We start from the raw sequence: 15,918 nt of genomic DNA on the forward strand, positions 1-15,918 counted from the left end.
GCCGCTGGTACTGCCAAAAGGTCTTACTCTGTGCCACGTCATGTTACAACCTGTGGTACAAGAACAAGTGGCCTACAGGAGGTGATGGCAGAGTCAGAGGTTTTCTGAACAGCATCATTAATCAAACTCACAGAAATGCTTTTACAGACTCACACATGTTCTTTTCTTGGCTCTTTGTCTACTTGTCATTAATTAATCAGTCAGTAATTAGAAAAAACAAACTGAGATTTTACTTCCAGTGGCAAACGCCTGTGCACAGTACACAACAGGACAGCGTGTACACTCCTGGGTTGTCCTGAAGACTGATTTTTTGACCTTTGGGGGTTTCGGAGTAATCAGCAACAAATAATCAAAGCTTCCCCCAGCAAGTGGAGGGTTGGGGTGGCGAACAATGACACGTCTAATTTGATAAACACAGCAAAATCACCATTAACGTGAGTTCAAGACAACGTTGACATTTCAGCTAGTTAAAAGTAGATCACTCAGATAGAAATTCACAAGCAGCAGAAAAGCTCTTACTGTCTCCTTTCACACTGCTGCTCTCTGTCACTGTCTGAAACCTTGTTTTTCACATTCATCATCGTTGTGAAGCAGTAGGATCCTGTCACCAGATTTCTGCTAAAGGGAACTTGAAAAATGTCTAAATCTAGCAACAATTTGGCGAAATTAGCAGCAGTGAGAAGAAATGTGAAAACAGGAAATCAGCTGACACGATGAAGTATGTTTGGCCTTTTCTGTGCTTTTATTTATTTCAGGTTCTTTATGTTTGGCTACTGCAGATTTTAAGAAATAATTCTACTCATATATGACGCTGTGTGGTCAAATACATCAGCGATCTTCAGCAGCAGTTTGCAGAAGGTTTGTCAAAAATTCTCTTGGGACATTTGTCACTTTGTCGTTCATTTTCAGTCCAGTCCTTGTACCTGAACATTTTCAGAGCAATGATTTTTGTTTGTTAAGTCATGTAACTGACATAACTATTATTCATGCATAAACACCATGCACCAAATTCACAGGATGAACCAGTGTTGTGCCTGCAAATAACAAAGATCATTTATATTTGGTTGTCTGTTATTTGCAGGCATGTCTCAAAAACACACGAGAAAACACAATTTGACCGACATTGCTGGTGGAATATTTCTGCACCAACAGCATGCTGGTTCTGCTCGGTGTTTAACCTTCCCTGATGTCTGAAAACTTGACATATTGCCATATGGTGTGCACAGTGTCCTTAAAAAGGTGAAGGAAAAAAGCACAAGTGGCAATCTGTCGACAGGAGATGAACGGTATCCAAAATTCACAACATTAAGAAATGAGGGAAAAATCCAGCAAAGACCTACATCTTGACCTGAGAGATGCACCTGGAACAAGCCAGCCTTTACAAAGAGAAACGGAGAGAAAAGACACGAGAACTGGCCTGACAATCAGCAGGGAGGGATCCTACAGAGAGAGGAATGCTAAACGTTGGGTCAAACCATCAGTATGTGCAGAGGACGTCAGGAGCAAGGCACAACAGTCAGTGTCAACAGCATCCTTAGAACACAGTACAGGCTCTGTCAGGGTTTGGACTGCACCTCAGCCCATCAGATGCTGATTCATCATGGAAAGCATCTTATTGTGTACAGTCAGATGGTTTCTTAGGTGTTTACAGTCTCAGTAGGTTGCATGTCTAAGTAAAGTAAAATCTTTACTTCCTACTAAACTCCATTGCTGGTGTGTACGTAGAGTCTGAGCAGCAACACAGCCCAGTCTACGCCCAACATGTTCACATTGTCGTCCAAATCTTGAGGAAAATGTCATTTTCCTGGTGCAGCACAATTGTGACTGGGGAACAAAAGCACTGCTGGCGCAGATTTAAGACGTAAACACCTTAGATATGGTGACAAGCAGGCAGAAGTTAGGCTGATGTTTAATTCAGTGTAAAGTTAGACTAACAAATCATCTTTGCACGCACTAACCTGACAGTATAAAGCAACAGATGAAATATTATTATCATGTTCTGCAGTCAGTACTAGAAATTAGAGATGGCACGATACCACTTTTTTATGTCCGATACCGATACCGATATCATAAATTTGGATATCTGCCGATACCGATATGAATCCGATATAGTGTTTTTTAATCAACAAAACTGTTTTTTAAATATCTTGCTGCATTTTGTATAAGTTCATACTCAAGTTTAAAACAACAACTACACTAAAGCTATTCTGTTATACCTGTATGCAAAAAAAAAAAAAATTTCATAGTTCAGCAATACTGATCAATCTAATAAACTTAAACCTACACAATCCTCCCTATTCTGGTATTTTAAAGAGTACTTAGCGTAAATATTAAGCAACCTAACTAATAGGGTTCCAACTCCCAGCAACAACAAAAATAAATAAATAAAAAATAGGGAACCACCCCTCACGCTCCACCTCATGATGCTTAATCAACGTAATCAACCTTACTGGACTAAATGACTACAGACCCGTGGCTCTGACATCTGTGGTCATGAAGTCATTTGAGCGCCTAGTTCTCTCCCATCTCAAGACCCTCACGGCCCCCCTCCTGGACCCCCTGCAGTTTGCATATAGAGCCAACAGGTCTGTAGACGACGCCATCAACATGGCCCTACACTTCATCCTGCAGCATCTGGACTCCCCAGGAACCTACGCCAGGATCCTGTTTGTGGACTTCAGCTCTGCCTTCAACACCATCCTTCCAGACCATCTCCGAGGCAAGCTTTCCCAGATGAATGTGCCTGATCCCATCTGCCGGTGGATCTCTGACTTCCTGACAGACAGGAAGCAGCATGTGAGGCTGGGAAAGAATGTCTCGGACTCCCGGACCATCAGCACCGGCTCCCCTCAGGGCTGTGTTCTTTCTCCTCTGCTCTTCTCCCTGTACACCAACTGCTGCACCTCCACCCACCAGTCTGTCAAGCTAATCAAGTTTGCAGATGACACCACCGTTATCGGACTCATCTCGGACGGGGATGAGTCTGCCTACAGGAGGGAGGTTGAACGTCTGGTGTCTTGGTGCAGCCACAACAACCTGGTGCTGAATGCCCAGAAGACAGTGGAGATTATTGTGGACTTCAGGAAGCACACAGCTCCACTCCCCCCCATCATCCTGACTGACACCCCCATCACCTCTGTGGACTCGTTCCGCTTCCTGGGTACCACCATCACCCAGGACCTGAAGTGGGAGCCCACCATCACCTCCGTCATTAAGAAAGCCCAGCAGAGGATGTACTTCCTGAGGCAGCTGAAGAAATTCAACCTGCCAACACGGACGATGATGCAATTCTACACTGCAATCATCGAGTCCATCCTCACCTCCTCCATCACCGTGTGGTACGCTGGAGCCACTATCAGGGACAAACAGAGACTGCAGCGTGTTGTGCGCTCTGCTGAGAAGGTGATTGGCTGCAGACTCCCATCTCTGCAGGACCTGTACACCTCCAGGACACTGGGGCGTGCAGCTCGGATCTCAGCTGACCCTTCTCACCCTGGACACAGTCTGTTTGACCTGCTCCCCTCAGGCAGGAGGCTCCGGTCCATTCGCACCAGAACCTCTCGCCATAAGAACAGTTTCTTCCCCTCTGCTGTCGGACACATGAACAATAACCGTATGACTGTTCCCACCACTAACACATGACCCTACGCTGTGTTCACTGCATCATTCCATGTTTGGCACTGATCACCACCTGCACTCATGTATATATCATGTATATATCTATCTACTTAGCACTTTTAATTCTTATTCTTATTTTTATATTTTTATGACAGTATGTTTGCACTGAAGCACCGCAGCAATTTCCTAATGTTGTAAACCTGCTCAACATTTGGCAATAAAACCCTTTCTGATTCTGATTCTTAATTTGATGCAGTGTGAAAAAAAAAGCACAGAAATCAATTATTTTTCAAGAAATATTAAATAGATTCAACATCTTTCTTCAACAAAATTGCAGACTGCACAGATGGTACCTTCCCAAAGGAAAAAGTACTATAGCTTACTAGGGTATATATATTAGACTTAATAGTCACTATATACAGTAATTGACTTCTATTCATTTTACATCAAATTAAAACTTTGGGTGTAAGATTCGGATAATTATTTATTAAAAGCTCGACATTTTAAATGAGAATAAGAAAGAAAAGTATGTCTTTGTGCCCCCTTTTCCCTGTTAATGCCCTATCGGCCCCCCTGGCTAAACTTTGCTAGATCCGCCCCTGCACAGTTACCAGCGTCAGCTACGTAGAAAAAGATCCTCGAGTAGAAAGTAATATTAAATACATTCTAACAACAGCTGATCAAGCTTAAACGTGCTGCTGTTGTTCAGCCGCTGGTTTCCTCTTTCTGGTGCAAAGTGGGCCAAAAGCAAACTAGAGACACGGACTCGCGACAGAAAAGCCGATCAGCTGATCATTAAGCAGTTTCATGATTGAAGTAGCAGCCGGAGAGCGAGAGGCAGTCGCTCCATATATCGCTTGGTAAGCTTAACGCAGGAATGCTTTACAAACATTCAGAGATGGACTTACACACTTGCTTTACGTCTCTCGGGGATAACTTTGTCGGAGATGAAATGCCGGGTTGCTAGCGAAGCTCCACATGCTATCCAGACCACCGACAGGTCCCGCATGCCACAGCTGCTCTATCACGTGATGCATACTGCTCCGACGTGCTTCGTGATATTTAATGGATCGGATTACATTTTTTATTTTTCTCCGATATCCGATCCAGTAATTTAGGTCAGTATCGGACCGATACCGATACGTAATATCGGATCGGTCCATCTCTACTAGAAATACAGATCAAAACAAAGGCAGCCTTAATGGGCCAAAACCAATATTACTGCTATTATTATTAAAAACAGAGATGTCTTCTTTTTAATGCTGCTAGAAGAACGCTGCAGATTGTGGAGCCTACGGGAAGAAGGCTGCTTCACAGTCTGTGGGCGTATAAACGAAATGCAGCATGATGGCAGTAGGATTTAGCCCAGAAGAGGAGAGAAATGACTGTGCAAGTCCAAGCCTCGCACTGATCTGTCGGGAACAGACTAAAGCCCGAACCTGTGGCTGCTAATGTGCTAATCCTGATTATTCAAAACACAATGAAAGTAAGCTGCAGTAGTGCAGCGTTAAATCTGGACTCTCCTCACTCCTTTCTGTCTGCTGGCTCTGATCGACTGTGAGCCATGAACGATATCTGCACACTGACGATGTTTGATCTCAAATCTTTGTCCCCAACAAATCTGCTGTATGCAAAAGGAATCGTAACAGGATGCAGAGTCACTGGCCTCTGAAACATCAGGTAAACATCACTGCTATACCATTACAGCCTGCCTGGCCAACCTAGAGCAAAAAGCATCCTCAGTGTGTATCCACAACAATTTAACAGGTGATTTCTCTGTGAGTGTGTTTGGCTCCCAGGACAGTGACGAGCATCGGCGAGGAGCACCTGCACCAGCTGCCCCCTCCCTCCCTCCCTCCACCGTCCCCACCAGAGCAGCACAGACCCATCGCTGAGAGCGTTTACATCGTAATAGACGGACAGATGTTCACCTCTACGAAATAGAAGCAGGGCAGCAGGGTGACGCTGTCCTTGGTCTCCTTCCCGCCTTTCAGTCGCTCCTTGGCACGAGACATCACGAGCGCCCGCTGGTCTCTCCCGTTGCCGGGAGACAGGGAGCTGTACCTGATTCCCGTCGTAATTTTGCCGAAACTGCGGCCGACCCCCCCCTCCCCCTCGACCCTCCCTAGCTCCCAAGCCTCTAACGGCGGACCTCCATCGCCGGGCAAGGTGAGCTGGAAGTGTCGGTGCTTCCTGATGGGGTCCGTCGCCCCTGAAAATATGGTGGCTGGTAGGCTTTAAAAAGCCGTGCTAGCGCACGACTCCAGACACCGTCTCCTCCAGAAGTGTTGGACCGCTGTGGCGACACTCAGACCATTCATCGTGGAAACGTGTGTGATACTGAGAGATGAGCCCTTCGGTCACGCTGGTCCTCCGCAGGTACCTCAGAGACGCTCACCCACTCGCTGTCCTCCAGCTCTGCTGCAGCAGGTGAGCCTGGTTGTATTCGCCGGAATAAGCGTCGATGGTTCCTGTCGGGCTTTTCAAAATAATCTCAAAGTACTGCTTTTTGTTTGTTTCGGCTTTTTTTTATTCAGTAAATGCAGCACAGTTGCTATATATATATATATATATATATATATATATATATATATATATATATATATATATAGCACAGGAAAATGAAGAAGAAAAAGATGTCCCACTATGCACCCATTTAGCCAGGAAAATGTACTGTACTTTCCATGTTATGTGACTGTTTTAGAGTCACAGACCCACTTGTGAATAGTTTTTCGTGGAGTACATGTCGATTATTGACCTATGAAACATAACAGCAAACTTGAGCTGCCACTTTGTTTCTGTTTTTGCCTGACAGAACTGACGACATTCCATAAATTTCTAAGTTATCAGCTAAACAGCAAAAATGTTTCCAAAGACTATGTATGTATCACAAATACACACTTATCTTCTAATTACTATACTTTCACTCACCAACACTGAAGCACAAACATCTTGCAGTTAAACAGTTCGATGCTCTAAAACGGGGGTGTCAAACTCCAGTCCTCGAGGGCCAGCATCCTCCTTGTTTTTGAGTTATCCCTGCCATACCTTCTGCTGATTACCTGGATCAGGTGTGCTTTGCCAAAAAGCTACAAAGGCAGGTTAGTTAGAAAACAAGCGAGACAGCGGCCCCTGAGGCCTGGATTTCGATACCTGTGCTCTAAAGGGTGACAACAGTGCAAAAACGGTCATGCCATACTGTAAACATGCTTTTTTAAATGTACTGCTTGTGTTACATGGACGTTTTGGGGGGGACAGACTCACTTTTTGAGCCAGTCACGAGTGTTAGAGGAGGGATGTGAAATTTATTTTACATCGTAGGCCACATACAGCTGACTTTGATCCTATGTGGGACAATTCATTGGCCAGACTATCCTGTAATCATAAATATAATGTTTTCATTAATTCACAGAAAATGTCATTTTTAAAATGTTTTTCTTATAACTGGGGACTCGCTGTACAAGAAAAATAAAAAAAGTAGTAGCTAAAAACAGAAAAACAGGAATTTTTCTGTCATTTATCTCTTAGTTAATTATTTTTGTGTGATATAAACTGGAATGGGAGAGGTGTTTATCAATGGGAAAAGCTGTAAAACAGTTAAAAGCTCACATTTTCTGAAGCTGTCCAGTGGGCCAGACTGGGGTCTTTGACGGGCTGATTCTGGCCACCAGGCCTGCAGTGTTTCTGACTTCAGCTCTACAGGTTAATTGACACTTCTTCTGTAATAACTACACATATTTTGACATATTAAGAAAAAATACTATAACAAAATCAGGTAGTGCCACTTTGCTCAGCAACTGATCTTTTTTTTACTTCCAAAATATGTTTTTTGTTGTTGTTTTTGTTTGTTTGTTTTTTTAAATATAGCGGTGTGCATCTTCTCCTCCGGTATGTGCACTGCAGACAGGCAGGTTGGAAAGAGTCTGATTTCGGGACATTTTTATTTCCCAGAAAGTCTGACAAACTGTTTATATTCCAAATGTAGAAGTTGTTGATATAATGGCTGAAATTAGCCTAAAAAATGTTACATTTCCTTCAAATTTTCCGCTTTAGATCTCAGTTAAGATGAATACAGTAGCCTATTATTAAAAATAAAATAGCTGAAAACACAGATGTGTTGCATTTTGAAACTGCAGAATGTTTAAAACATGTGGAGGAAACTCGCTAAGCACATGCCTAACATGATCTACGCCTTTGCTTCTGCTGTATCAACACTAACCTTTGAATCACACGTGAAAATCCATCTTCTCAACACACGATCTTCGGAAAAAAATCAAACCTGATCGACGCACATGACGTCACATGTTCTAAAAACCTATTTTCTGCAGCGCGCTTGAATGAATATGAAGGATCCTTTCTCTCAGCACTGGGCCGTAATGTTGTGTAATATGTGGGACACGCAGCCCTCGGGCCATGCTATGGCCGTGGGACACAGCCTGCTGTCAGTGCTGTAACAGGTGATCAATCCCATCACCCACGCTTAGCTTTTCATGAGGAGAGAGAGCTGGAGTGCAGAGAAGTCACTGATCAGGAAAATAAATCATTTACAAATATGATAAATAAACTAATCTAAATACATTTCTGCACTGCATTTTAAGCACATGGTGAAATCGAAAGTGGAAACGGACTGGCATTTTATAGCACCTTTTATCCAAGTATTCATACAGTGCGTTACAACCCGGCATCCACAGGCAGCTCAGAATCACCACTTAACCTACAGGCGAGTCTTTGGACAATTGGACAATGATGCTTATGTATGAGTGTTAATCCTCTAAGGCAGGAATGGCCCAGCGGTCACTTCTGCAAAGTGTGGAAATTACTGAGACGTCATAAATACAGGGAGTGCAGAATTATTAGGCAAATGAGTATTTTGTCCACATCATCCTCTTCATGCATGTTGTCTTACTCCAAGCTGTGTAGGCTCTAAAGCCTACTACCAATTAAGCATATTAGGTGATGTGCATCTCTGTAATGAGAAGGGGTGTGGTCTAATGACATCAACACCCTATATCAGGTGTGCATAATTATTAGGCAACGTCCTTTCCTTTGGCAAAATGGGTCAAAAGAAGGACTTGGCAGGCTCAGAAAAGTCAAAAATAGTGAGATATCTTGCAGAGGGATGCAGCAGTCTCAAAATTGCAAAGCTTCTGAAGCGTGATCATCGAACAATCAAGCGTTTCATTCAAAATAGTCAACAGGGTCGCAAGAAGCGTGTGGAAAAACCAAGGCGCAAAATAACTGCCCATGAACTGAGAAAAGTCAAGCGTGCAGCTGCCAAGATGCCACTTGCCACCAGTTTGGCCATATTTCAGAGCTGCAACATCACTGGAGTGCCCAAAAGCACAAGGTGTGCAATACTCAGAGACATGGCCAAGGTAAGAAAGGCTGAAAGACGACCACCACTGAACAAGACACACAAGCTGAAACGTCAAGACTGGGCCAAGAAATATCTCAAGACTGGTTTTTCTAAGGTTTTATGGACTGATGAAATGAGAGTGAGTCTTGATGGGCCAGATGGATGGGCCCGTGGCTGGATTGGTAAAGGGCAGAGAGCTCCAGTCCGACTCAGACGCCAGCAAGGTGGAGGTGGAGTACTGGTTTGGGCTGGTATCATCAAAGATGAGCTTGTGGGGCCTTTTCGGGTTGAGGATGGAGTCAAGCTCAACTCCCAGTCCTACTGCCAGTTTCTGGAAGACACCTTCTTCAAGCAGTGGTACAGGAAGAAGTCTGCATCCTTCAAGAAAAACATGATTTTCATGCAGGACAATGCTCCATCACACGCGTCCAAGTACTCCACAGCGTGGCTGGCAAGAAAGGGTATAAAAGAAGAAAAACTAATGACATGGCCTCCTTGTTCACCTGATCTGAACCCCATTGAGAACCTGTGGTCCATCATCAAATGTGAGATTTACAAGGAGGGAAAACAGTACACCTCTCTGAACAGTGTCTGGGAGGCTGTGGTTGCTGCTGCACGCAATGTTGATGGTGAACAGATCAAAACACTGACAGAATCCATGGATGGCAGGCTTTTGAGTGTCCTTGCAAAGAAAGGTGGCTATATTGGTCGCTGATTTGTTTTTGTTTTGTTTTTGAATGTCAGAAATGTATATTTGTGAATGTGGAGATGTTATATTGGTGTCACTGGTAAAAATAAATAATTGAAATGGGTATATATTTGTTTTTTGTTAAGTTGCCTAATAATTATGCACAGTAATAGTCACCTGCACACACAGATATCCCCCTAAAATAGCTAAAACTAAAAACAAACTAAAAACTACTTCCAAAAACATTCAGCTTTGATATTAATGAGTTTTTTGGGTTCATTGAGAACATGGTTGTTGTTCAATAATAACATTATTCCTCAAAAATACAACTTGCCTAATAATTCTGCACTCCCTGTAATTCCTGTTCCTTTTCCTGGCATGAGAAACAGCTGGAGCAAAGATGATTACCAGTAACTTCTATAGACGGTATTGCTGGCTCCATAGTTATTGATTAAAAAAAGTGTGGGGGTCAGGTAAGGGTAGCAGGAGGCACATTTCCAATTATGTTTAATTACTCATTAAAGATGGATAAGTACACCAGCTGGAAGATATGGACCAGGGCAAGTCTCCCACCCCAACCTGCAGAAATAACAGTTCACCACATTTGCTGTAAACCTTGATTTGGATTATATATTTTATTTTTTCTTTATTGTGATAGTTTCATAATAAGCAGATTAAACACACTGAGACAGAAACTCAGAATACAGATTCATCTGCTGGTTCCCAAACTTCACAGTTTTAACTTCTTAAAAATAAGTTAACTGTAAATATTGGTTTAATTTTAAGCAATGATTGAAAAGTTATCAGCCATTAAAACATCTTATTTATATTTTCATTCACCTGAACAAGGATAAGCACTAAAATCAAAATGTACAAGTTATGTAATGACTACAGTGTTAAAGTTATGCATATACAATGACTGTGCAGTGACAGTACACCAGAATATGTTATGTATCAGCCATATTTATAGTGCTGGGGGTTACATGTGGGTGGCTTTGTAATAACTACAGCAGTATCTCTCCTGGTGGCTGAACAGTATAGGAAGAACAACTCTTTGCAGTCTTTTCCTGCTGCCCTATAGTAATTAGCATCCCAAGGCTCTGATACTTTTGCAACATCCCGTGATAGAGCATATCTGCTATATGTCATGCCTGAGCATTACTAGTGCTAAAGCTCACTAAAACATGTAAAAGAGGCTTAAAGAAAGAAAGAAACTGACCTGTGGTCTGATCCTCATCATGTCCTCATGGCAAGCATGCTTGGTTGTATACTACACTCTGATGGGCTCGCACTGTTTTCCTCATTCTGCTATTCTCAGCTCTGTTGGCACCTAAAGATTCTAGGCCAGCTAAACCATGCCAGTCCAATGGGGGATAACTCCCCCCCCCCCCTCTCTCTCTCTCTCTCTCAGTGCAGTGCAATCCGGTTGTTCAGTCTGACGTCACTAGCCGTGTCTGGGTCTAAACTCCGCTGCAGGTCCATATATCAAACGATCACTGTGGCATTACTGAGAGTTGAAAAACTGTCTAAAGTCTTTCATCTTTAATAAAATGATCAGCGTTCTGCTCTACCAGGTGTAACAATTGAGTTTAACATCCAGGCATCCATGAAAACGGAATTTATGACATTTAACGCAGTTAGAAGTTAGCAGGGAGTTAGCTCGCTAGCTTCTATCTAAATACAATATAGCATGTCCTGACTGCGGGTTTTGGAAACAAATTCAAACGTACAGCTCTGCTATCACTTCCAGCATAAATGAAGACAGAAAACTAAACAGCAGTGACGTTTGTAGGGTTACTGAAGTTGGGCTAGCTGGTATATAATGATGTGCTACGTGACCGCTAGCGACACAGCTATGTTAGCATAATATAAACAAGCTAACTTTTTTTCCACTCGATAAAAGTTACCGTGAGTTTTCTCGGTGGTCAGAAACAAATGTAATCGCATGGCAGGATGCTGTAAAAGGACCAAACTTCAGCCAGGAGAACAACTGAGATAATCCATCCACAATACGAGGTTAGTCATTCATATACTGCTGCATGGGCTGGGCTGTAGTTACATCCTAAGGTTTTAAAAACTGAGCTTAAATAAATGATTAGCGGTAATAAAAGCCGAGGGAGGTCAACAGTGATCACTGACTGTTTTAGGAGCTTTTTGAGATCAAATAGAAGAAAATACATAACATTAAACATGTTAACAACACAAAAGCCATATTAAACACAGACTACTTTAGACCCGGAAGTAGGATTCGTCACGTCATCACTTAACAACCGGATTCAGTGGGGATTTTTTTTTTTTATGTTTTGCCCTCCTCCCAAATCCTTCCATCCCCATCACACATGCAGGGGCTTAAGGTACAGGTGTGTCACTGAGGTGCGAGGTCAAGGTCAAATTTATTTCTACAGCACATTTCAAACAGCCGATGCTGCACAAAGTGCTTAACAATATAAAAATGGTATTAAAAAGCAACAATGTAATACAATAATAACAATAAAAAACAATAATAGGACAATAAAAGAATTAAAACAATAACTAAACTAATTCAAATAAGACCAGAATGCCTGGGTCATAGTGTGTTAAAAGCCAGGGCATAGAAATGTGTCTTTAGTAAAGATTTAAATTGCTCAAGTGTTTGTGCAGATCTAATATTTAAGGGGAGACTATTCCAAAGTCTGGGACCTGCCACAGAGAAGGATCTATCACCACAGGATTTGAGATTAGTCCGTGGGATGGACAGCATTAGTTTTGAGGTAGACCTCGTGGTTTTTCCTGGAGCACAAACAGAGAGGAGCTCAGACAGGTAAGGAGGGGCTCGGGCATTAAGTGACTTAAAAACAAAAAGTAAAAGTTTAAATTGGATCCTGTAGGAGACAGGAAGCCAGTGTAATGAAGCTAAAACTGGGGTTATATGCTCTCTCCGTTTGGTACCATGGCTGTGGCCCCCCCACACTCCCTAGCAGATCGTTACATGGAGAAACCTTTGGAATGCAAGCATGCTGATCCACACAGGTATGCACACAGGTGTACACACGGGTGTTCACAGACGCGGACTACAGCTTTCTTGGCTGCTGCCTCAAAGCACATTGTGCGCTGTCTATCTTGCGTGCTGCACAATATCGTTTATTATTTAGTATCTACTGATATCTACTGCTAGCTAGTTTATTGTGATGGTGCCGTTTTTTTTATTATGTTGCTCTTTGTTGTTTGCTTTCTCTTCTGTTTTTGTTCTCCATACAGGTGACCCAGGTGTTTGTTTTTTTTTTCTTTTCTTTTCTTTTTTTTTTCTTTCTTCCCCCCCTTCTCACCGTCTCTTCTCCCCTCTGGTTTTCTTTCTCTCCCTCTCTTTCTTTCATTCTTTCTCCCTGTCCTATCCCCCAGTCATGTCTGTCCCGTTTGTAGCAACTGAAAATAAAATAAATTCATAATTATAATAAAGGTCAATCAATCAATCAGTCTTTATTTATAAAGCACTTTTCATACAAAAAAATGTAGCCCAAAGTGCTTTACATAGTTAAAAGCAGCCCACCCCACCCTCCAACTCACTCCCCACACTCTCATTAACATAAATGACACATATTCCCCCCCCCCCCCCACACACACACACACACACACATGCACACTTAAAGAGTAAAATTGGGCTGGGTTCGCATGAGCCAAGTGAGGAAACACTACAGGGAGCCGTCTGCACCGGGAGCCGGTCACAGACCGCAGCCTCCAGGCTGGGCACACAGCAGGAGGGAGGCAAAGGAGCCCCCCAGCCAGCCTGAGAGGACCCCCAGAGACCCAGCAGCCACGGTCGATCACAGCCCCGGTGCAGAGAGCCCCCTCCGAGGAAACACTCGAGATATGACACAATAGGATATATACAGGGTAAAACGATAAAATAAATAAGAACAGGATACAATATAAATATAAATATAAATAGAGTAAGAAGATTAAAAAATGAATAAGAATAAAATCAATAAATATTAGGTAAAACCTAAATTAATAATATAAATAGAATAACAGGATAGAATAAGCATAAAATAAATAAACGCTAAGTAAAAGCTAAATTAAAAAGGTGGGTCTTGAGCCTGTTCTTAAAAACATGTACGTTCTCTGCGGCCCTGAGCTCCTCCGGCAGGCTGTTCCACAGACGAGGACCATACCACTGAAAAGCTGCCTCTCCGTGAGTATGTGTCCTGACTTTAGGGACAATCAAAAGGCCAGCACCAGAGGACCTCAGGGTCCGCGAGGGTTCGTATGGTAAAAGCAGATCTGAGAGATAAGAAGGCCCAAGACCATTAAGACATTTAAAAACCAATAAAAGAACTTTAAAATCGATCCTGAAACACACGGGGAGCCAGTGCAGCGATTCTAAAACCGGTGTAATGTGGGCCCGCCCTCTGGTCTTCGTCAGCACACGAGCTGCCGAGTTTTGCAAGAGTTGTAAAGTTGAAATATTCTTCTTAGGAAGACCAGAGAGCAGGGCATTACAGTAATCAATGCGACTGGTAATAAAAGCATGCATCAGCATCTCCGTGTTGGCCCGAGAGAGAATAGGGCGACTCTGGCTATATTTTTTAGATGATAAAATCCAATTTTAGTTACATGTTTAACATGTGGGATAAAACCAAGCTCAGAGTCAAAAATAACACCCAGGTTTTTCACTTGTAGTGAAGGACATAGTGAAAATGCCTCTAATTTAGACAAGAGTTTCTCTCTCTGAGCCTCAGGACCGACGATTAAAACTTCAGTTTTGTCCTGGTTAAGCTGTAAAAAGTTTTCTGCCATCCAAGATCTTATATCCAAGACACAGTTAAAAAGGGCATCCATTGGTCTGGTGTCATCAGGAGACACGGAGATGTACAGCTGCGTGTCATCAGCGTAACTGTGGACGTTCACTCCATGCCTCCTGATGACACCGCTGAGAGGGAGCATATACAAATTAAAAAGTACAGGGCCTAGAACCGACCCTTGAGGCACACCACATGTCATTTTATGGATCTTAGAGGAGCATGTATCCATACTCACCATAAAAGTTCTGTCAGAGAGATAGGAAGTGAACCAGTTGTGTACAGCACCAGAGAGGCCCACCATGTGTTTTAGTCTGTTTAAAAGAATAGCGTGGTCTACTGTATCAAAGGCTGCGCTTAGATCCAGTAGCACCAGCACTGAGAGCTTTTGGGCGTCCCAGTTACATCTAAGATCATTTAAAACCTTTAGGAGAGCCGTCTCTGTGCTGTGGTTCACCCTAAATCCAGACTGGAATATCTCCAGGATCTGTCTATCATTGAGAAAATCATTAATCTGAGTAAAAACAAGTTTTTCTAAGATTTTATTTAAAAATGGTGAGTTGGATACAGGTCTGTAGTTATTAAAATCATTACAATCCAAATTGCTCTTGTTAGATTATAATATTATTTTATGCCATGTTATACCCCTAATTAAAGATTGTGAATTATTATGTAGTTTTAGTTTGCATTATTCTCCTGAATTAGAAGAAGCTGATAACTATTACATTAGTTAAACTGATTTGCATTACATTAAACTGCTGACTTGTTGTGAATGAATGATATTGTTTTATGATGCATTATACTGCTGAGTTATAAGAAATCTAATTTGTCTGAGTAGAAGAGAACAGAGTGTGCTGGAGTTTTCTGCCCCATTTCAGCAGGAGCAGATAAACAGGGAGCCAAGGTCGTAGCTTAGGCGCTGTGTGAGAGAAAGCATGTGAATGTTTAGGCTTTGTATGATAAGGTGGGGGCACCAGAGGCTATAAAAGTTTGAGCAATGCTCCACCATTTTGAGATTTTGAGGCTGTCTGCATCAGTGTCCATCTCCCACGCGTGTGTTCATTAAAATCATCGTTTGACTCAACCCGGCCGGACCAGTGTTGTTATTGTGGTTTTTCTCTTGTCTCCATCCCCAATATTTTGAACCTTAACAGCTTGGGGGCTCGTCCTGTGGTATTGGGGTGGAATTTAAAAGTTTGGACGGTCCGAGGTTGTCGAACGGACAGGCACGAGCCAGTGGTCTGATGTGAGTGGACAAAAGCCGGCTTATCTAAAGGTAAGGCACTACCTGTTGAATTATTTCCAAAGTGTGCCAAATTGGATATGACTAAATTAAAGTCTACTCACTGAAATTACTGGTAGAGTGTCTGTTTTGATTTTGATGAGAATCACCGTGTGTTATGCAGTTAAAGTTGCTTAAGAGTATTTAATGAAGTTGAAGTAAATATGAACGTAATAATGTTGGGTTTGAGTCCCTGGAT

The 15,918-nt window shown here is 42.5% G+C and overlaps 1 protein-coding gene across 1 annotated transcript in view; it reads right to left on the bottom strand.

Moving 5' to 3' along the window:
- The window catches only part of LOC146614291 (phospholipid phosphatase-related protein type 4-like), a 71,677-nt gene extending 66,044 nt beyond the window's left edge, over positions 1 to 5,633 (bottom strand). The window contains exon 1 of the mRNA XM_085377152.1: positions 5,550 to 5,633. Within this exon, the coding sequence (XP_085233278.1) occupies positions 5,550 to 5,633 (84 nt within the window). The remainder of the gene's footprint in view (positions 1 to 5,549) is intronic.
- Between the last annotated feature and the right edge of the window lie 10,285 nt (positions 5,634 to 15,918).

This window comes from Diplotaxodon limnothrissa, linkage group LG18 (genome assembly GCF_057381915.1).
Source record: "Diplotaxodon limnothrissa isolate DT_005_m linkage group LG18, D_limnothrissa_male_GT1.1, whole genome shotgun sequence".
Classification (NCBI taxonomy): Eukaryota; Metazoa; Chordata; class Actinopteri; order Cichliformes; family Cichlidae; genus Diplotaxodon; species Diplotaxodon limnothrissa.